We start from the raw sequence: 18,796 nt of genomic DNA, 5'->3' as shown, positions 1-18,796 counted from the left end.
TGGGGGTGAATGGTGTGTGTGTGAGTGGTGTGTGGGGAGGTGAGTGGTGTGTGTGTGTGTGTGTGGGGGGGGTGCGAATGGTGTGTGTGAGTGGTGTGTGTGGGGGTGTGAGTGGTGTGTGAGTGCTGTGTGTGTATAAGCAGATGCATAAGAGCCCCCAGGACCCCTCCATCCAGTTCCCTCCCCCAGTACCCAGAGAGGACAATAAGGCCCCTTAATCGTCCTTATCAAGCACTCCAGGGGAAAGCAGATAATAGCCACATTTCTGCTGAAATTATTGGTAATTTGAGTACATCGGAGCCCATGCAGTAATCACGGCTGCTCCTAAACACAGAATGATAATGTCCTCTTGGAAGGTGGCCTGTCTGTGTTCATACTTGGACTTTGTTTCTTTTATTCTCTGCAGTAGAAATGTGAGCTCCCTTCTCCACTGGACTCGGGCCTGCCTCCCAACCCAGAAAGCCTCACCAGCCTTGGGAACCTGACCTGACAGCCCAGAGGCTTCTTGGCTGCGTGGCCCTGCCTCGTCCTGTAAATGAGGAGGGTGACAAATGGGGGGCGGCCAGCACCCAGACATATCTGCATCTTTATTCATCCACTGGTCTCTCAGCTCCTTACTTACCGGATGTTTAGAGAAAATGATGGATTTCTGAAATCTCCACATTTAAATGTTCATCTGTTTTGCAATTCGTCTGCTAAAGTGAACCATTTGTTTAGATTTGGTTAAGCGGGTTTGAGACTTATTTGATGCTATTAGAAAGACAGACAGATGATAGACAGACAAGCAGGCAGGCAGATAGATAGACAGACAGACAGGCAGGCAGATAGACAGATAGACATGATAGACAGACAGGCAGACAGATAAGATAGATAGATGATAGATAGATAGATAGATAGATAGATAGATAGATAGATAGATAGATAGATAGATAGATAGATAGATAGATGATAGACAGACAGATGATAGACAGACAGATGATAGATAGACAGACAGACAGATAAGATTAAGTGCGTCTGCTAGGATTCAGCTTCCCTCTGAGAAGACTGTCCCAATCAGTCAGTCCCTCTTTGTGAGTCTCAGAGCATCTGGGGTTGTTCAGGAATGGCTTGACTCCAACTTTTCCCATTTTCTTTTACCTCTTCCCTCGCGGGAGTTTGGGGACACCAGGCATGGCTTAATCAGGCCAGGCCTCCCACACAGACTGACTGGGCAGCAGCTCCCCAAGGGGCAGAACAATGATGGTGACCAATGTTATGATAGCATAAAGTGCTCTTCATTACCCGTTTCATTTGAGCCTCAAAACAATGCTTTGAGGGGGCTGCTATTAGAACTGTCTTCATTTTGCATAGTGTCTAACACACAGTAGGCTCTTAATAAATTAGATTTATTAATGATTTAAACGGAGGCTCAGGGAGGATGTGACTTGTCCACAGACACTGTGTTTGAGACTGGATCATAGGAGAAAAGATCTAAGACTGAAGGGGACCATACATAATCCAACCCCCTCATTTTACAGATTTGTAAACAGGCTTTCTCTAGAGAAGTGAAGGGATTTGTACAAAGTCACTCAGCTAAGTAAATGTCAGAGGTGGGTTTTGAACCTGGGTCTTTCTGACTCTGTCCACCATGCTTTGTCACCTCTCATAATTAACAACGTAATTCATATACCCAGAGCAGACGCCTCCCCCAAGAGGCTGCCCTCCCCTGGTCTCCAGGCAACAGGCCAGTGGCTGGATCCTAGTTCTGAGGCCAACCTTTAGCCAGGGAGGATATCCATGCCCATTCCCAATGGCCACAACCTAGGTATCAGAAGGCTGAAAAGCCTTTCCTCTTTTTCTATCCTCAGCTGGGCCTTCAACCAGGTGGAAACAGAGCTGCATGCAAATGAGAAGAAACCCATTCTCTGCCGGGGCAACTCTCCAGCCCTCCCCGGGCCTCCCTAGGAGGGGGTGGGAGGTGGTCCTCGAAGGTGATGGCTCTTAATGGCTAGCAGACATGTTATCCCCAGGTGCATTTCCCCAGGAGATGACCATTAAGAGCCTCCAAAAGCCCCCACGATTATTATCCTCTCTGTTCCTCCTGGGGATAATGGAGACAATTACAGCCAGGCCCTGGAGAAGGGAAAGTCCAGCTTCCCAGCACTGGGAACTGGATGAGCCTTTCAGAGCAAGGAAGAGCTGAAGAGTCTGTCTTTTTCGTTTTTTTGTAGACGTCCAAGCCTTAGCTGTGTTTTATGAAGCTTCAGACAGGAGGTACCCACAGAAGAGGTTAGGTGTTTGGGTGACTGAAAAGTCCTTCCTTCCTTCCTTCCGTCCAGCATTCCACTAAGTGGTCTCTGGGTTTCATAAAGCTAGAGCAGGCTGACCAGGTGTGACATTTAGTCCACTCCAGGACCTCAATTTGATTTCTCTGGAGACCCTTGGACTGGGAGGATCTCCCCAGGAGAGACAGACAGAGCTGAATTGTGAGACTCCATCCAAAGGGAGCTGTCCAGCAAGCATTATGACTGCCCTGGGCCTGCAGACGTGGTATGGGGAGCAGTGGGGAGGGTGAGGAGACCATCCTCTTTGATTTATGGGTCCGACACTGAGAGGGCACACTCCTTCCACCATAGCTCTTTTCCAAGAATTTTCAGGGCACATGGGTGACTAGATTCTTCCCCTTGGGAGTCAAGGATCTGGAAAAAAAAAAAAAAGAACTCCCATCGGTTGCAGGTAAAAGTCTCAGTCTAATCCTGCTTGGTATTTGAAGGGCTGTTTAGACCTAGGGAAGAGGGACAGATCCAGGAGCTGCAGAGAGGAAGACTTAGGGCTAATATCAGCAAAAACAGTCCTAACAGTTAGAGTTGCCCAAGAGGGGGATGGCAGGTTCCTCCTCCTTGTAGAGTTTCAAGGAGAGCATGATACACTTGTTGGGTAGACTTCTTTTGGTGTACGGGTGGGATTAAATTGCCCATGAAAGGCCCCTTCCAACTCTTAAATTCTGTAATAAAAGTTGAAAGGAGAGCCTTGTGTGCATACTTAACTATTTACAAAGGAAAGCAAGGCATTATCACAAGACCAGACTGTCCAAAACACTGTAATAAGATGAAATGTAAGTAGGACAAATGGAAAATCTTACAATTGGGTTAAAAAAATCAATTTCTCAAGTATAAGATAAGAGAGACTCGTTAGACAGTAGTACACCAGAAAAACACCTGGGGGGATTTCTCTCTGTGAGTCAGCAGGGTGATGGGCTGCACTGAGAAGGGCACAGAGCTCAGGAAGGGGGTGGTTGTTCCTGGATCCTCGGCCCTCATTCGCTCACTTAGGGAGTGTCTTCCTGGGCGCCATATTTAAGGATGAACATAGATATGCTGGACAGTGTCCGGAGGAGGGAGACGAGGATGGTAAAGGACCTTAAGAAAATGACAAATGAGGATTACTAAGGATGGTTAGCCTGGAGAAGAGAAACTTTAGTGGGGATATGCTAGCTTTCTTCAGCTGCCTTCAAATATTTTAAAGACTGTCCCTTGGAAGACGGATTAGTCTTGCTCTGTTTGGTCAAAACCAGGAAGAGTGGGGGGTAGCTTTAAAAAAGAGTAAATTTAGACCTAATTTCTGGGGGGAAACATTCCTAACCATGAGAGCAATCCCAAAGCAGAAAGGACTGCCTTTCTCTCACTGAAAGTCATCAAATGAAAGCCCATGTTCTGGTGACTAGAAGACTAGGCTTAGAGCAGGAAGACGGGTTTGAATCCTGCCGCAGACATTCACCAGCCTGGGCAAGTCACTCAGCTGCTCTCAGACCCAAATTCTTCATTTGTAAAAATAACTGGATTATACTCAATGGCCTCAAAGGTCCATCCTTCTCTAAAGCTACAACCCTGTGATTCAGAGAGAGATACTTGGCCTTGTTAGTATGTTGAAGAGGGGATACTGATTCAGGCTCGACTTGCTGGTCGCTGAGGACCCCCATGACCCTGAGATTTTGTGATTCTGTGAGAAGACACAGTCCCTGTCATCAGAGATCAAGGTTGGGGGCCATGGGAGGAAATCAAAAGTTGTATGCAGATAATCATCTCACAAAGCAGACTTTGCTTATGTCTGAAAGGAAGGCATGATCACAGGAAATGCTCAGCGAGCTCCCAGGAGGAAGGAATCGTCTCTTGCTTTGGACGAAGAGGGAGAGCAGGGGGATCATGGAAGGAGGAGTTGACTAGCAGATTTGCCTTTGTGGAAGCAAAGCGGGGGACTTGGATCTTCCCTCTTTTGATGTAACTCCATCTTGGAAATGGCCCTCCATTTCACCCAGAGGGAGAGACTCCTTACTTATCCTGGTACTTTAAAGCCTAATGTTAACATAATGTGATGAGGTTAAAGTAACAGATGGTCCGTATTTTACTCCAGACCTTTTTTGTGGGTATTCTTGACCCCATGGTCAGTCTGGGGGGAGGCCTAGAGACCCCTTCCTAGAATCATGTTTTGAAACATGATTAATAAGCAACAAATATATACTTAATAAATATTCTGGTTTAAAAAGGAAACAAATCATACTGAAATAATAAAAACAGTGAAAAAATTAACAAAATATTTTTTTGAACCAAGTTGACTGACTCCAGGTTAAGGACCTCTGGTGGATGATGATAAAATGCTGTAAATCTGCCCATCTACAAGGTCAGTGTGAATAGAAGCTATTCATTACCCCTAAGGAAAATATATGTCTCCTCTAAGCCCTAAAAATATGGACCAGGAGTGGGCAACTTTCTTAATGCATTCTTCCATGGCCACAAGGGTGTCTATTGGCCTTCTACAAGCAAGATGGTCTTTTTTAAACCATGAAACCTTGAAAAGTTCCAGGTTTTGGAAACACTCAAGGAGCATCTCATACTGTTTATTGGCCCTTGGGCAAGGGAATCCAAGCACTCACCCAGCAGCTCCTTCACAGGTGGTTGAGGAAACCCTTAAAACCACTGGCTAGCCTTCCCAACCTCCCCTTGGCTAACTTCCAAACTGGGTCTGAGCCACAGAACTTTTCCAGCTCTGGTGGTGATTAGTGAAAACCATGGCTTTCACATCTTTGGGATATGGCTTCCTTAGAAGCAGGATCTGGGTGGGAGTAGTCTGGGAGCCACGTGTATAGAACTCCTTTTTGGGAAGAAGTGAGCACCCCCCATTCAGTCAGTCAGCTTGCACCATGTGCTAAATGCTGGAGATACACAGAAACACACACACACACACACACACAAACCAACCCAGTCCCTGTTCTCGAGGAATTCAGAGTCTAAGAGGGGATGCAATATGACAACAATTAGGGACAAACAGGATACAAAGAAGATAAACTGAAAATAATTGACAGAGAAAAGGCACTAGCATTCAGCAAGGTTAGGAAAGGCTTCTTGGAGAAGGTAGGATTTTATCTGAAATCTGAAGGAAGCCAGAGAAGCCAGGAGGTGGGGAGGAGGAGGGAGAACCAAAAATCAAGCCCCCTTGGATGCCAGTGCCTTGGAGGAAAGCTCTGAATTCACATCACCAAACAGTGAGCTACATCCTTGGGTGCTGAAAGAAGTGGCAAATGGGCCTCTTAAGGCCTCCAGTGGCCCTGGAAGACAGGAACTGTACCACAGAATTGGAGGGTGATCGTGAACCATTGAAAAGTGATTGGACAAGTATGGCCCCAGCCCCCCCAGGATTCGTGCATGTGGCTGTTGTTCAGTCATGTCTGACTTTTCACGGCCTTATGGGCCATATGGCATGCCAGGCCATTCTATCCTCCACTGTCTCCTGAAGTCTATTCAAGCTCATGCTCATTGCTTCCATGACACCATCCATTCATCTCATCATCTGCCGTCTCCTTTTTCTCTCTCGTTCAATATTTCCCAATATGAGGGGCTTTTTCCATTTTCTCATTATGTGACCAAAGTATTTATGCTCCAGCTTCAGAATATGACCTCCTGAGTTATTTTCAGAAGAGCCTGAATTATTTTCAGAGCTCATCTTTCCTTACAATCCAACTCTCACAGCCATACATTAATTACTACTGGAAAAGCTGTAGCTTTGACTCTATGGACCTTTGTCAGCAAGATGATGTCTCTGCTCTATAGTCTGCTGCCCAGGTTTGTCAAAGCTTTCCTTCCAAGGAGCATCATTTCATTTCACGGCTGCAGTCTGTCTGCAGTGATCTCTGAATACAAGAATATAAAATCTGACATTGCTCCCATTTCTTCTTCCTCTGTTTGCCACAAAGTGATGGGACCAGTTGCCAAGATATTAGTTTTTGGATTTTTTAAAGTTAAACATCAAGCCAACTTTTACACTTTCTTCTTTTTCACCCTCATCAAGAGTCTTCTTAATTCTTCTTCACTTTCTGCCATCAGAGTGGTATCATCTGCATACCTGACATTTTGATACTTCTCCTGGCAGTCTTAGTTACAACTTTTGATTCGTTCAGCCTGGCATTTCACATGATGTACTCTGCATGTAAGTTAAATAAATAAGGTGACAATATCCAAACTTTTCACATTCCTTTTCCAATTTTAAACCAATCAGTTGTTCCATGTCCAGCTCTAAACTGTTGCTTCTTGGTCTGAGTACGGATTCCTTAGGAGATAAGTAAGATGATCTGGTACTCCCAACTCTTGAAAGACTCGACACATTTTGTTGTGATCCACAAAGTCAAAGCCTTTAGTGTCGTCAATGAAGCAGAAGTAAATGTTTCCTGGAATTCCCTTGCTTTCTCCAAACCCAGTGGCTGTTGACAATTTGGCTTCTAGCCTCCTCGAAAAACCAGGCTGTTCTCCTGGTAATTCTTGGTTCACATATTTCTGAAGCCTAGCTTTCAGAATCTTAAGTATAACCTTGCTGGCATGTGAATAAACACAATTGTTTGGTAATTTGAATATTCCTTGGCATTGCCCTTCTTAAGGATAGAGACTTAAATTGATCTTTTCCAATCCAGTGGCCACTGTTGAGTTTTCCAAAATTACTGACATATTGAGTGCAGCACCTTAAACAGCATCATCTTTTAGGATTCTCAATAGTTCAGCTGGAATCTGGTCACCTCTACTGCCTTATTGTTGCTGATCAATTGAACTGATCAACTCTGGCCTATTCAGCATCAGTGGCTGAAGCATAACCTTTTATTACTGTGATGTTGAATGGTTTGCCTTAGATTGGAACAGATGTCATTCTGTTGTTTTTGAGATTCTACCCAGTACTGCTTTCCTCTTGGTTATGAATCCATTTCTTCTGAGGGATTCTTGTCCACAGCAGTAGATGTAATTATCACCTGAATTAAATTCACCCATTCCAGCCCATCTAACTTCACTGACCCCCAAGATATCACTATTGAATCATTCTGTCTCCTCTTTGGTCTCATCCAGCTCACCTTGGTTCACAGACCTCACATTCCAGGTTCCTGTGCAACACTGATCTCGGCAGCATCAAATTTTCCTTTCAATGCCAGACACACTCGTGGTCGGGCTTCCTTAGTACAGGAGCTACTTGTAGCTCTTCTCTGCTCCTCCCCAGTAATGTTCTGGGCACCTTCTGACCTGAGGGGCTCATAGTATCATTTCTTTTGTCATTCTAGTGCTGTCGGTGTGGTTTTATTGGCAAAGATACTAGAGTGGTTTCTCATTTCCTTCTCCAGTGGATCACCTTTTGTCAGTCAGAACTCCCCATCCTGGGTAACTCTGCATGGCATAGTTGAAGGTTACACTGATCTATTCAAGCCTCTTTGTCACAACAGGGCAGGGATGGATATGTATGTGGTGGTGGTTGGTGGGGGGGGGGAATTTAGGCATGCCTAGGCTAATAAACCCAAAACTGATCTTTTGCCACCCCAATCCCCTCCACACCACACACCCAGTCTCTTGCTCAGTATAGTTAAAGTTTTCTCTTTCACTCCTCACCCTTTATTAAGCAATTTAGAAAATAGCCTCATTTTTACCACCTTACACTTATCAGAATTGGCTAATATGACAGAAAAGGAAAATGATAAATGGAGATGTGGGAAAATTGGGACACTAATGCACTGTCGGTGGAACTGAACTAGTCTAACCATTCTGGAGAGAAATTTGGAACTATGCTCAAAGGGCTATTACAAAATCATGTATACCCTTTGACGCAGAAATACCACTGCTAGGTCTGTATCCCAAAGAGATTCCAAAAAAAAAAAAAAGGGTCTGTGCAGAAATGTTTATAGCAGCTTTTTTGTGGTGGCAAAGAAAAAACTGAGGGGATGCCCATTAGTTGGGGAATGGCTGAACAAGTTGTAGTAAATGATTGTGATGAGATACTATTGTTCTGTAAGAAATGAGCAGGTGGACTTCGGAAAAATCTATGAACTGATGCTGAGTGAAGTGAGCAGAACTGGAAGAACGTTGTGCACAGTAACAGCCACAGTGTGTGACGACTGACTTTGATAGACTTGGCTCTTCTCAGCAATACAGTGATCCGAGACAACTCCAAAATACTCGTGATGGAAAATGCCGTCCACATCCAGAGAAAGAACAATGGAATCTGAATGCAGATTCAAGCAGACTGTTTTCACTTTTTTTGTTTTTTCTTTCTTTCTTTCCCGTGTTTTTTCCCTTTTGTTCTGATTCTTCTTTTACAACATGACTAATGTGGAAATATGTTTAATATGGATGTACATGTATAACCCATATCAGATTGCTTGCTGTCTTGGGGAGGGGGAAGGGGAGAGAGAGAGGAAGAAAGTTTTGGAACTCGAAATTTCATAAAAATGAATATTGAAAACTATCTTTTGAGGGGGTGTAGGGGAGGCAGGGATGGAGCCCAGGGAGCCAGGGGGGCCAGGCCCTCTACAGGATCATCATGTCAAAACTGCAGCATTCGGGCAAGAGGCAGCAGTGGGTGACAGACTTATTCATGGTCTTAGCAGGCAGATGTGGTGGTGGCTGAAGTGACCCAGCCTTCCTTGGATACTGGCTATGAGCTGGGCCGGGCTGTGGCCTGTCTCGCCCTCAGTCTGGCCCAGCGCTCTCAGCCATGATCTGGGCTGCAGCTGATGGGACCCTATTCCAGGTGCGGGACTGTGAAGAGCATGAAGTGGAGACCCTGCTGGGCCAGTACTTTGAGACCCATCCTCCTGAACCTGGAGCTGCCTCCCCGTCTCCAATTCTGACTTCCTGATCTAACCTTGATGTCGAAATTTCTACTCCCAAACCTGCTTGATTCCACATCTTCCACATGCCATTCCTGGCCCCATCCCCAATCCTGAACTAAAAGGTGTGTTCAAGTTGGGAAAAAAAAAAAAACTATCTTTACATGTAATTGGAAAAAATTACCATTAAGGCAGAAAAAAAACCCACATACAAAAAAAACTGAACTATGTTTCCCTCATCCTGTGATTGTGACGTTGACTTTTTGGACCCAAAAATAACATCTGACATTGATCTTGTCAGCTGCATTGCCCCCGAGTTCCAGAGCCTTTGGATGTATCGGATAGCAGGCACCGTTCTTTGCCTCTTTCTGTATCAGGTGCCTGGCCTGAAGCACGTGCTTAACAAATGTCGACTGACTGATTGACTCTCTAGGGTTGAAGAGGAGGGGTTCCTGCAAGGCCATACCCAATCAGGCCCGCTTCCTACCATACCTCTTGGCCTCTATACTTGGGAAACCACCCTTTCATCTCCAGAGACAGAGCAAAGAAATGATGGTAGCCCTGCCCATGGCAAATGGAACTCCTGTAAAGTCTTGTCATCACCTACGACAAGTCAGGCCCCGTGCTAGGCACTGGGGCTCCGAGGACAAAAGCAAAACAGTCCCTGTTGTCAAGAGGCTTACCTTCTGCTAGGGGGCATAAAGTCCTGGCCTCAGAGTCAGGAAGAACTGAGTTTGAACCTCACCTTAGGCACCTCCTAGCCGTGTGACCCTGGGCAGATCACTAAACCATCGTGAGCCTTGCTTTCCTCATCCGTAAAAAGGGGATAACAAGAACAAGGATAACCTTCCAGGGTTGTCGTGAAGATTGAATGAGAACACAGAGCACACAGTAGGCATCTACTGAATGCGTGTTGACTAAGCATTGACATATACAGCGTTCTTTGCAAAACTGAAAGTGCTCTATAAATAGGAATTATTATCACTGTTACTGCTGGGGGTACAATATAGCCACACATAAACACAAAGTAATTTTGGGGGTGGGGGCAACAGAAAAAGCTTTGTGGAGAAAGTGACCTTTGAGGTGAGTTTTTCAGGGAGGCAGGGGCCCCTGGAGTTGGAGATGAGGAGGACACTGGAAATGTGAGGGGGGTAGCAAAGACGCAAAGGCAGACAGAATAAAGTACACAGAGAACAGCAAACAAGCCAATTTGAGTGGGACACAGAGTGTGTGAGGGGGAGGAAAGTGAACTCAGTCTAGAAAGAAAGATGGGATTAAATGCCAGGCTGACATTCTCCAGAGGTAAGTGTTCCCAAGATGTGAGCAAACCGTTCTCAAATAAGTGGCCAACCACTGACAAGAGAATGAAGGAATGCCCCCAATCACTGACAATGAGAACTCTCTGTCTGTGTATGCATCATTTAGTATAATGTGATACAGTATGTACCTATGGTATAGTACAATAGTATATTATTATTATTGAATGTAGATAGACTGGCAGATAGATCAAACCCTCTGAGGTTTCATCTCACACAGCAAATTAGCAAAGATGATGAGAGAAGGGCACGGTCTGTGTTGGGACTGCCTAATTAGGGAGTATACTGTTACTGGAGTTGCTTATTGGTCCAGCCATTCTAGAAAGTAATTAGGAATTATGCTGAGAAAGCAACTCAAATGTCCATACTCTTTTTTTTTGTTTGTTTGTTTTGTTTTTTGCTTTGTTGGAGGGGGAAGGTAGGGCAATTGGGGTTGTGACTTGCCCAAGGTCACATGGCTAGTTTTTTGTATTAAGTGTCTGAGGCCAGATTTGAACTCAGGTCCTCCTGTCTCCAGGGCCAGTGCTCTATTCACTGTGCCACCTAGCCACCCAAAAGTCCATACTCTTTGACCCATCGATTCCAGTGTTGGCATGCACTCCAAGGAGGTCAGAGGCAGAAAGAAAGGTCCCATATCCATAGCACAGGAGGTCTTTTTGTAGTAATAAAGAACTGGAAATTTGGGCCATGCCCGTGAGTTGAGGAATGGCAAACTTAGCTCTGGCATATGAAAAGGAAGTAATATCACTGTGCTGGAAGGCAGGACAAAGATGGAGAATTCAGAGAATCATGGAAAGGCTTATGTGAACTGATGCAAAGTGAAGAAAGCGGAACCAGGAGGCCAATGAACACAAAGACTGTAACAATGTAGTGGAAAGAACAGAGACATCTTCATGAAGCCCCCAGGTCTCAGCCTTGAAGAGGAGATGGAAGGATGCACCTCCCAGCAGCCCACAAAGGCTCTTATTTACTGCTTCTCCTCTGAGGGCTCACCCTGAGCATCCGGGTGTTGGCAGCTTTATTGCTATGAGCCACCACTGGGCATCCTCTCACAAGCAGACAGAGAGAACCTGCAGACAAACGGATGTGTGTGTGAAGTGAGAGCCTACCGTGTCCCTCCCCGACACCCACCCCCTACTGTTTTCTGACCACTGTGCTTGCTATTCTAGATTCTTCTAAAAGTTAATAGAGTGTTACTACTGGTTGACTGACTTTTTTTCTTCCTTTCTTGGGACTTGTCCTCCTTATTTCAGTCAGGCTGGGAGTACACAGGCTTGACCCCATTACTGATCGGTACAGAAGCTTTGACCTTGACCCCCCTCCCCTTAGGCAGCCTGGTGGCCCCCTTCTCTCAGGGGGTTCACCACATTGGTGCCAGACAGTGTAGACATCTAATTGGCTTAACCCACTGCAGTTCAGGGCTTCCATCTGCCAGCAGACTACAGTCTTGTATCACCACACCTAGATGGTTGACATAACTCTGGTTGATTCTTGTGATGTGGGTGAGTACCTCAAGATGACCCCTAGAACTCTGAGGGCAGAAGTTAGTCAGGGGTGCTCTAGAAACTGTTGCTGGGGTGAGTCCAGAGGGCTACACCATCTCCAAAGCAACTCTGTTGACCTTAATGGACAATAGTAATGCCTGCTAGTGTAACTCCTACCAAGCTAGTAATGCTTTGGGGCTAGGCCGACTACACTGTAGTCTCTCACCACAGACCAGGCTTTGGATACAGCACATATTGACAGACCAACTAGAAACCACCATGTGCCTCAGTTTACCAGATGGGTCCTCTGATTTCTGACTCCAGGCTGGGGTATATTATGGGATTCCCAAAGGGACTGTCCTTACCTCAGGGGATAACTAAGCTGGGATGGAGGACTGCCTTGGAGTCAGTCAGTCAGTCACAGAGCCTGTCTGTCTCAGAGATGGGACTTGTACTGGACACAGGTTGAAGATGATGTTTCAGCCACAAAGAAGAACGGAGGGATATTTGTTGTGCTGAACGTATCAGACACTTGTAAAAGGCACAACTGTGTACACGCTCACATGCAATCCTCTTTTCCTCCTTTGTAGATTAAAACATTCAAGTTTGTTGATATTTATTGATTTCATAATAAAAAACCAAGTTAAAGATAAATAAATCTTGGGGCCAGGAGAGAGCTCTAAGACTCTTCTCTGGCCTCCTAAATCCAGGACAAGATTGGGGGAAAGGGTGGCTACCACCAGGAGGAGGTCCTCTGGCCATAAGCCTGTAGACAGCACATCCCCAAGATGGTGGGAAGCCCCTTGTAGTCCCTGAGCGCTAGACTGGGGGTCAGGAGGCAGCCTCGGCAAGAGCTTCCCCCCTTGTGGGTCTAACTCCCTACTCTGAATGACAAGAGGAGCTGCAATGCTTGGGCTTGTCCAGTTCTGACGCTGGAGCATCCTTGATCTGTGAGCTTTTCTAAGGAGGAGCCCCAGGGGGCTGTGCTGGGGACCATGAAGACCACAGGCAGCTTTTACTGCCTTCCTCATGAAACCACAAGATGCCTTTTAGCTGTCAGGCATTAGGAGGGTTTTACAGCCCCCTCCTGATGGTCTTGGCAGCTTCACTCTCTCTAATGCTACTCATTTTGCCTCCTACTCAATTTTCATATTTTTTAAAAAATCACAATAGATGTTCTTTTAGTAGAGAAAATAAAATAATGGTAAAAAAGGAAAAATGCCAGAGCCCTTCATCACCTTTATTTTCTCCATTCTTTGTTTAGGGCTTTTCCCCCCACCTGTTTTCCTGAATTTCAAATGATGTAGGGAGGTTAAAATTAATTTCCGGATAGCGTAACCTTTTTGGAAATGCACCATCCTCATAAATGAAGGAGCTGCTTACAGTAATTAAAGTAATGTCATCCTGGGCTCAAATTGCTTGTGCTAATAAGGCTAATTGACAACAGCCAGTGAGGGGCATTAACGGTGATTACTCATCACCAGGGCCTGCAATTTTCAGCAGAGAGAGGTCTTTACATCTGTTTTCAATCATCTCTCTGCTTTCAGCATCAGCTGGCTGATTCTCTCAAAGGGGCAGCTTTTTACCTGCTATTCAAAGTAAAAGTTCTTTCAAAGATGAAGAGCTCGGTGGAACGGGGGAAGGAAGGGGGAATATCTGTGTGTGTGTGTGTGTGTGTGTGTGACAGAGAGAGAGAGTTTATAAGAGCCTAGGTTTATTTTTTATTTTAAAAAATTATATAGCATATATTTTATGTGTGAATTATAGGCCATATTTTAATATATTGCAATGTACTCATATATAATATGAATATATTATTTTTGAAAATAAAAATATGAACCTGGGCTCAGATAAGCTTCTTCCTGCATGTGACATATACCAATTCCAGGCTTTCTGGAAGCAACCCTTGGGCAGGCTGAGGATGCTCTAGGTAACTATCCTGGGCCCCTTGTCTTCCCTTGCCACACTCTGTCCCTTGTCCTCTATTGTCGTTGGGTCAGCCATTATCTCTGCCCAATCTATATGTCCAGCCCTAAATCTGTGGAACTTTAGGCCCCCAAAGCCACATGCCTATTGAACATCTCTCTGCTTCTGGATGTCCCATCAGAGCCTCAAGATCAACATGTCCCAAACATCCTCTTTTCCCCTAACCTGCCTCCCCCTGCAGATTCCAAGGATAACAGAGCCTTCCAGTCAGTCAAATGTACAACCTCCCATCCACTGTCCCCAGCTCCCCATTTGCCATCCCTAGGTATAATTTGTTGTCAAATGTCAACAGTTGTACATGTCAACATCTCTGGCTTCAGTCCCATTTACTCCACTCACCTGACCACCAACCAAATTCTGGTCCTGATCACTGAAATCCTGCCATCACCTTCTACTTAGTCTCCCTGTCTCCCACATCTCCCCCGTCCAACTCATCCTTCAAACAGCTGCCAAAATAATCTTCCTAAAGTACCCGCCTGGCCATGGACATCACTCCTACACTACGTAGCTCCAAGATTTTCACTAGCTGCCTACTGCTCTAGGACCAAATACAAACTCTACTTTGACCTCAAAACTCTTTTAACACATTTTAAAAATTATGGATTTGACAAAATTCAACAAACATGAAAATTTCTGCGTGTGAAAAGGAACCAAAAAAGAAGATTGTATATTTAGTTGTGAATATCTATTGTGAACAGATTTTAAAATTTATCACGGTGATATGAACACTGCTCTGCTTCCAAATTCCTTCTGTCCTCTTCTGCATATTTTTAATCCACATTAATGCTCTGTCTTTGCTTTTCTTTTTGGTATGACTATCATACCTCCCCTCGCCAGCCCCCCACACAACCTGCCTATTTACAGCCAAGGAGCTGAGTCAGGTTCACACACCTCCGGTCCATCACATTCTCTCTCCTCTAGGGAAGGGCCATAGCAGCTTTGACCCTCTGGGGCCAGGACTGGTCATTCCACTCAGCAGAGTTCTGAGGTCTTTCAGAGCTGATTCTCTTCTCAGTGTGGTAGTCCTTGTGTGAATGTCTCCTGGTCCTGCTCTCTTCATTCTGCATCAGTTCATTCAAATTTTCCCAGGTTTCCCTGAATTCATACCTTTTGTCATTTCTTACAGCACAATCACATTGGATTACATCCATATATCATAATTGTCAGCCATTCCCTGATTATTAGGTACCTCCTTAGTACCCAGTCCTTGGCTACAAAAAGTGTTACTATATATTTTTGTACTTATGGATCATCCCATCCTGCTGTCTTTGACTTTGTGGTTTAGACCTGGTGGTGGGATGTCCAGGTCAGTGAGGACACACTTTGGTGACTTCAGGCATAGTTACATGGAGCATTCCAAAATGGTGGGACCAATCCACAGCTCCACTCAAAGTGAATGAGTGTCCCTGTCCTCCCCCACCCCTCCTCCTTCTGTCATTTTCCCTTTGGGTACCTTTGCCAGTCTGATGGGCATGAGGGATGGAAACTGAGTTGCTTCAATTTATGCTTTTGTAATGATTAGTAATTAGGTATATTTTTTCAATATGGTGGTTGAAAGCTTATATTTCTTCCTTTGGGAGCTGTTGCCTTTTTATCTTGGTTCTTCATTTATCTACTGGGGAATTCTAAAACTTTCCACAATCTGAATTCAGCCTTCCTTTCATGTCTCATACGCTTATTGAAATTATATTTAATTCATCTTTTAAAAATATTATTATTTAAAGCATATATTAATTGCCTACTGTGTGCAAAACCCTGTGGTAGGTGATGGGGGGGGGGTGTCTGAAAAAAAGACACAAAAAACCCAGTCCCTGCTCTTAAGTAATTTTGCCTTCTATAAAAGGATTCACTCTTTCCACAGAGAAGTAACTACAAGGTAGTTTTGAGAAGGGAGAACCTCTTAATGACTAGGGAGAACAGGAAGGAAGAAAGCAGTACATTTCAGGTATCTGGGAGTGCCTGGGCAAAGCCATGGAGTCTGGAGTGCTGAGTTCAGAAAACAGTTAAGATACAGTCTGGCAGGAGGTTGTAGAGTACAATGAGATATCTAGACAGGCAGGTAGATGAACCTGTATCTTATCCTAGAGTCATAGACAGTCACTGAGGATTCCTGAGCATGGGAGACTCCGTGGTAAGGCCTGTGCTGTAGGGAGGTCACTCTGGAAGCTGTGTTGGGTAGACTGTGAGGGGAAGCCACTGCAGTTAGTCAAGGGAGAAAAGGTCTGCATTGGGGCGGTGACCGAGGAGCAGATGCCGGAGAGGTCTTGACAGGAGAGCATGGAACTCAGCAGGGATGACTACATGAGTGGGGATTCCTCCTGTGGATGGCTTGGACCAGAAGGCTGCTGGGGTCCCAGTGAGGAGCTGAGGACGGCTCTAACCATGCCACAGGCCTCCCTCAGAAATTGAGAGGGCTGGAGGGTGGAGAGGCTTCTTTTGAGATGCCAATAGTTCATCCGGGTGGAACGGTGAGGCAGGAAGTCAGAGGGCCCAGCATGATGAGCTGGGCCTCCTGAGAGATGGGGCCATCCGAACTAGTGCTCTGGGGCCAGGAGCGGCAGGAATTGGGTTAGGCCAATTCCCCACCAGGTGAAGACCATCTCCAAGTGTTCTGGCCAGACTTTGGAACAGGCCTCCAAATCAGAGTGGGGGTCCCTGCTCTCCATGCACCCCACCCCCTGGTTCAAAATCCTAACTCTAATACTATGTGACTTTGGTCAAAGCATGGAAATCCTCTGCTTCCTTATCTATAAAATGAGGAGGTCAGATTAAATGGCATCTGAGACCCACAATCCAATTATCCTAGGAATATGGAGTTGGGAAAGCCCAAGTGTGAATCCTGCTGGTGGCTTCCAGTGGCTGTACAACCATGTGCAAGCCAGATGTTTCTTCCAAGCCTGTTTCAACTGTAAAATGGCCTTGAGGAAGGATAATGTTCTTTCCAATCTCAAATCTACGATCCTACAATGAACGTGAGGTGTTGGTGGGACCTTTTTTTTTTTTTTTTAAGTTTCCTAAGCAACCAATGTGTGTAGAGCACTGGGGAAGAAGGGAAAAGAAAGTTTAGATAAGAACCAGTCTTGGAGTTGAGTAGGTGCCCAATTAATCTACCAATCACTCTGCCAGCATTTATTAAGCACCTTATGTACTTGGCACCGAGGACACAGTCAAAATTGAGAGTCTTTGCTCCCACAGAACTTATGGGGGGCAGGGCAGAGGAGGAGGTTATCGATCAGAGGAAGGAGCAAATAGTCTAACGAGAGTACAAGGATTAGGGTCGGCCAGGTGGCGCAGTGAGTAAGAGCGTCGGCCCCGGCGTCAGGAGTCCGGGATCGGTTCCAGCCTCAGATAGTTGGCACCCACACAAAAAAGAACTGGCTATGTAACCTTGAGCAAGTTACTTAACCCCAATTGCTTTAAAAAACCAAGAGAGTCCAAGGATCAGGCTGTGTCCTTCCATTCCTTAACAAAATGTGAAAGGATTTCTGATTGATTTGGATGGGGGGCACCTCATCATTAACTAGGAAAGGACTGACCACACCTTGAGTAGTCCCCTAAAAAGTTAGGACCTGTCAGACCTACACTGCAACTTAGCCCCTCTGAGGCAACTCCCCCTAAAATCCTACTTACAAGTTGGGTATGGAACCTCTAAAAGTATAACCCATGAGCCCCTAGCAGTGAGTTTATTTTTAATAGTCAGTCAGTAGATACAATTAGCTCAAAGCCTTGAAGAGTCGTGGGGAGACAGAGTAGAGATTGATTTGGGAAACTTCTACAGAGAGATAATAATGGAAAGCATGGGAGTGCATGAAATCACCAGAGGAGGGACAGAAGGGGGCCAAGGGCAAAATCTTGGGAAACACCCACATTTAAGAGTCGGAAGGAGGACCAAGAGCAAGAAAGGAAACAAAAAAGGCTTCCCAGAGTGCTTAGTGCTCTTAGGAGCACTAAAAAGGCATAGGGATGAAGGAAATAATGCCAAAGCCAAGGAGGACAAAAAGCAGAGGCCACTGAGGTTGGTCAGCAGGAGGTTGTTAGTGAATGACCTCAGAGCCGATTTAGTGTGTGGTGGGGCAGGAAACCAGACTACAAGGGGCCGAGGAATATAAGTTTAGAGAACAACAATTACAGCGCCTGAGGAGGTTGGCCACAACTCATACTTTTATTGTGCCATTCTGGGTATAGTCATGAGGAGGAGATGGCCATTTATGCTCTGCCAACAAGCAGAAGCCCCCGGCTCACGGGGGGAGATAGAGAGGCGAAGGATGACAGTGTCTGCCTCCCTCCCTGTGTGACAGAAGGGCAGGATGGGGATTCCCAGCGGGCACCTTCTCTCATGGTGGAACATGGAGAAAGTCTCAATCTTCCTGCCCTAGTTATGTCATGAGGGAATGGTAAAGAAATGGACGAGTCCTTGAGACTTGGTTTTTGGAATTTAAGCATGCCTTAGAAATAATCTAGTACAACCCATGCATTTAATTCCATTCCATTTTCAGTTCTGAATTCTCTCCCTCTCCCCCCTCCTCTCCCACCCACGAAGAAGGCAAGAGAAACAAAATCCATTACAAATATGTAGTCATGCAAAACAAATTCTCACATTAGCCATGTCCCCTAAAATTAAAAAAAATAGTTTAATCTTCCCTCTGAGTTCCTAAGTTCTCTCTCTGGAGGTGGATAGTATGTTTCATCATGAGTCCTTTGCAATGGTGGTTGGCCACTGTGTTAAAGTTGCTTATTCTTCAGAATATTGCTATTACTGTTCCCCTGGCTCTGGCTCACTCTCCTCTGCAGTGGTTCCTACAGGTCTTCCCATCTTCCCCAACTTCCCATTCCATCTCATTCACATACCATAACTTGTTCAGCCATTCCCCAACTGACTGACACCTCCTTGAGGTTCCAAT

At 45.4% G+C, this 18,796-nt stretch overlaps 1 protein-coding gene across 1 annotated transcript in view; it reads right to left on the bottom strand.

Moving 5' to 3' along the window:
* Window positions 1-1,369: 1,369 nt before the first annotated feature.
* The window catches only part of PPP6R3 (protein phosphatase 6 regulatory subunit 3), a 114,398-nt gene continuing 96,971 nt past the window's right edge, over window positions 1,370-18,796 (bottom strand). The window contains exon 25 of the mRNA XM_069066527.1: window positions 1,370-2,678. Within this exon, the coding sequence (XP_068922628.1) occupies window positions 2,633-2,678 (46 nt within the window). The 3' untranslated portion in view covers window positions 1,370-2,632. The remainder of the gene's footprint in view (window positions 2,679-18,796) is intronic.

This window comes from Petaurus breviceps, unplaced genomic scaffold, assembly GCF_028583685.1.
Source record: "Petaurus breviceps papuanus isolate PSGF00001 unplaced genomic scaffold, PetGlider_PUasm1.0 90721, whole genome shotgun sequence".
Taxonomy (NCBI): domain Eukaryota; kingdom Metazoa; phylum Chordata; class Mammalia; order Diprotodontia; family Petauridae; genus Petaurus; species Petaurus breviceps.
This window is presented reverse-complemented; position numbering and strand designations above follow the sequence as displayed.